Source organism: Nicotiana tabacum, chromosome 15 (assembly GCF_000715075.1).
Source record: "Nicotiana tabacum cultivar K326 chromosome 15, ASM71507v2, whole genome shotgun sequence".
Classification (NCBI taxonomy): Eukaryota; Viridiplantae; Streptophyta; class Magnoliopsida; order Solanales; family Solanaceae; genus Nicotiana; species Nicotiana tabacum.
In genome coordinates this window covers 27,174,568-27,178,994 of record NC_134094.1, presented here as the reverse complement: position 1 = coordinate 27,178,994, position 4,427 = coordinate 27,174,568, and the positions used below count along the sequence as shown (strand labels likewise).

The 4,427-nt window shown below is 39.3% G+C and overlaps 1 protein-coding gene across 1 annotated transcript; it reads left to right on the top strand.

Annotated features, from left to right (window-relative positions):
- Positions 1-415: 415 nt before the first annotated feature.
- On the top strand, positions 416-4,155 carry LOC107776135 (uncharacterized). The gene is made up of 2 exons (XM_016595975.2): positions 416-3,394; positions 3,557-4,155. The coding sequence occupies exon 1, from the start codon at positions 601-603 to the stop codon at positions 3,178-3,180; it is 2,580 nt and encodes an 859-aa protein (XP_016451461.1). The 5' UTR covers positions 416-600; the 3' UTR covers positions 3,181-3,394; positions 3,557-4,155.
- Positions 4,156-4,427: the final 272 nt, after the last annotated feature.

Here is a 4,427-nt window from a genome sequence, read left to right as displayed (position 1 = left end):
CAAACGGGCACTTAGGATTTTATATATAGAGAATTTTAAAATTCTAGGAACGAATCATGGGTTCTGTAAATGTTTAGATTCTAAAATTCTCTCGGATCTCTATATAGCACTCACGTACCGAATAAACTCTACTAACCGATCCAAAAAGTAGTTACGCAAGCCAATTTTTTGGGATATTATCACTTTTTATCCGCACTAGAAATTATTTATATTCAATAGCCGAAAAAGTATCTATTTTTTTGTGTTTTAAGTAGGGATAATTTTGTTTAGATTTTATTTTCCCATAAAAATAGTATTTTTTTAATTATATCTCACATACTAAATAAACTCTAACAACCGGTCAAAAAAATGGCTACCCCAGCCAATATTTCTAAACATTTGCTGATAGATCCGCCCAAGCACACAAAGGGCCGGCCAATATGTACTAGGATGCCCCGGCCCGCTCAATCAAGCTTGACATAGGCTTCTGTCAAGCTTCAAACTTTTCGCAGAATTGGTCCCAGTCCATAGCAATAGAACTCAGAAGTAAGCAATTGAAGCTCTATTCAAACTTCTTATTGCCTAATAGGACTGGTCTAGAATCTCACTGAATTCATTAAAATGTTGCTGAAGTTAAATATATGCACAAGAATTGGAGGAACCTTGCCCAGGCATAAAAACAATTTCAAGATTCTTTGGTTTGGTTCATGTAATCATCGTGTTTGTGTTGAATTTTCTGGAAAAATTGTAACTTTTGAATCAAGAATCCATTTTGGTGGAGACCCATTTGCTTATAATGGAGTTATTGCATTTTTTTCTTCTTGTTCATCTAGAAGTGATAGCCCTAGACTAAACATAAACCCTAATTTGTATTTGAAAAATGATCATTGTGATGATACTGGAGATGGGTATTTTGTAAAAGAAGAATTGGATTCTAAAGAATGTAAAGATTTGAGCTTTTCTGATACTTCTTGTGATGAAAATGGAAAAGATTGCAGCTTTAAAGAAACTGCTAGTAGTTGTAGGTTTGATAATGTGGATGAGTTTGAAGAGTCAGAAAATGAAGATGGAGGAGGTAGTTTGGGCTGTATTGATGATGATTTTAAGGTTTTGGATTCATTTGGTAAAAGTGAAAGGCAAATGAATCGGGCGGAGAATGTTGGAATTTCTGAAAGAATTGAAGGGGTTGAAGATGAAATGAGACATCCTTTGGTTAAGGAAACATGCAGATTAATTGAACGTCAGTCGGCTTGGACGCCAAAGCTTGAGATTGAATTGAGGCGTTTGCTAAGAAGTTTGAAGCCTCTGCAAATTTGTGCTGTCTTAAGGTCTCAATCCGATGAAAGGGTCGCTTTGAAATTCTTTTATTGGGCGGACCAGCAATGGCGGTATCGACATGACCCTATTATTTATTATGTGATGCTTCAACTTCTAAGTAGGACAAAGTTGTGCCAGGGAGCTAAGCGCATTCTTAAGCTGATGGCACGTAGAAGAATTCCGAGGAGACCTGAAGATTTTGGTTGTGTGATGGTTTCTTTTAGTCGAGCTGGACATTTAAGGAAAGCAATGCAGATCCTGAATGTGATGCAAAGAGCAGGAATTGAGCCTGATTTGTCTATATGCAACACTGCAATTTATGTTTTGGTGAAGGGGAATAAAATTGAGAAAGCATTGAGGTTTCTTGAGCGGATGCAACTAGTCGGGATAAATCCAAATGTTGTTACATATAATTGTTTAATCAAAGGTTATTGTGATGTGCATCGAGTTGAAGATGCATTAGAGCTGATTGCTGAAATGCCGTATAAGGGCTGTTCCCCAGATAAAGTTAGTTATTATACGCCGATTTCATTCTTTTGCACGCAGAAACAAACCGATAAAGTGAAAGAGTTGGTGGAGAAAATGGCTAAAGATAGTAACTTATTGCCGGACCAGGTTACTTATAATACAATTATACATATGCTTTCAAAGCACGGTCATGCTGATGAAGCGTTAGGATTCTTAAGGGAAGCTGAAGAAAGAGGATTCCGAGTGGATAAAGTGGGTTACAGTGCTGTGGTAAACTCCTTTTGTAAAGACGGAAGAATAGATAAGGCAAAGGAACTGGTCAATGAAATGATTGCCAAAGGATGTAATCCTGATGTGGTTACTTACACTGCAGTTCTGAACGGGTTTTGTCTTGCAGGGAAAACTGATCAAGCTAAAAAGTTACTTCAACATATGTACAAGTACGGTTGCAAGCCAAACACTGTATCATACACTGCCCTATTAAATGGGCTTTGCCGGAGTGGAAGGTCCGCGGAGGCAAGAGAGATGATGAGCTTATGTGAGGAGTCATGGTGGAGACCGAATGCTATTACGTTTAGCGTGTTAATGCATGGCTATCGTAGGGAAGGGAAACTGTCTGAAGCCTGTGATGTGGGTAGGGAAATGATTGCAAAGGGCTATTTCCCTACCCCCGTTGAAATTAACCTGCTAATTCGATCCCTTTGTCAAGAAGGCAGAGCAGATGAAGCAAAGAACTTTATGGAGGAATGTCTGAAGAAAGGATGTGCTGTTAATGTGGTGAATTTCACCACTTTAATTCATGGTTTCTGTCAAAAGAATGAATTGGATGCCGCTCTTTCGGTTCTTGATGACATGTACTTGATTAACAAACACCCTGATGCTGTCACATATACAACGCTAATAGACGGATTGGCAAAACAAGGAAGAATGGAAGAGGCTATTAATCTAGCCAATAAAATGCTTCATAGGGGTGTGCTTCCCACTGCTGTGACGTATCGTACAGTCATCCACCGATTTTGTCAGCAACGTAGGGTGGATGATCTGGTGAAATTACTGGAGAAGATGCTTTCAAGACAGGGGTGTAAGACTGCTTATAATCAGGTTATTGAAAAACTTTGTGGTTTCGGATATGCTGACGAGGCTTATAAGCTGTTGGGAAACGTCCTCAGGACAGCTTCAAGAGTTGATGCAAATACCTGCCACATTCTTATGGAGACCTATTTAAAGGAAAGGAACCCTCTTTCATCATATAAGGTGGCTTGTCGAATGTTCAACCGGAATCTGATACCTGACTTAAAGCTCTGTGACAAGGTGAAGGATAGATTGATGCAAGATGGCAGAGTAGAAGAGGCGGACAAGCTCATGTTGCGCTTTGTGGAGCGTGGCCGTAACCTGCCTCAGCTTCAGAGGGCTTGAATTTGACTAGTAAAGAGGAAATCATTGTGTTTCTCAGGAGATATTACTGTTCTGACAAGGCAATGCAATAGCTCATTATATTTCAGAGAGAAGTTAGTCTCAGGCAGAACAAGATTTCTGGAAATGCTTGTAGTTTCAAATCAGAGTGGTGATATGGACATATGTGCAACTTCACGCCCAAATATTTGACATGCAACAGAGATCTTTTGTCATGGTATGATATTTTGTATTCCCAGCTGCACTTATTTTGATAATTATTCCCTGTTAGATGATGTCCTAAGTTTTCTCCGGTCTTCCCACTGAGTTGTTAGTGCTTCTCTATCCAGTTGTATGGCAACTATTCTCAATTAAATCTTAGAGCCTTGGTGTCATGCAGGAGTTACATCTGTAGCTGGATATTTTAAATTTTTGAGGATGTAAGCCAATTAATGGGGAAGATTGAGACGCAGCAGTCTGACCTGGTTGAGCATATTGTTTGAAGTGCAAAGACCTCTCGGAAAGAGTGGAAGTCAGTAAAGATCTGGGCCAGTCTAATGCTTTTTAGTAACACATCATATTCCACAAGTACTACAACAACAACAACGCCTCAATCCCAAGCAAGTTGGTGTCAGTTATGACGATGAACAGCCCACAATGTACAGTGGAACAAGCCCCATGCACGCAGCACCTTGTGACACTACACGCACAGTGCACCACCTTCCCCTGCCAACAGCTGACTGCTCGCCACAAGCAATGCCACCGACCTGCTACAAGCATACCTAACTCATAACTAAAACATATTCCTTATGTACATGGGATAAGTCTCTCAGCACTTGTGACCAGTGCATTCTCCTAACAAGGCAATCATTGTTCCTTAGTAGTTATTTCACTCACTAGCTATTAAGTATTATTTTATTTTCTGTACTCAAATAATGTCACATTATTTATTCGTGATTTAAACTAGACTTGAGTGCCCCCCTCACTCTACTTCATTAAGATGCCGATCAACATGCACGATTTTCTATTTTATGTTTGATAACCCTAGAGTGATTTCTCTGTGTCCGTACGGTTCCATATTTCCACTTTATCATGCTCTATTGGGTAATAACTGTGTATATATTGCTTTGTTATGGAAACTCGTTGTAGGTCATACTATGCATTTGCTTTACTTGATACACTACATTGTCTTAGTTTGGTATTCTATGTAGTTTTTAATGTGCTGGGATGACGAAGATATGATTTGATTTATCTGTGCACTATCTCAAGGT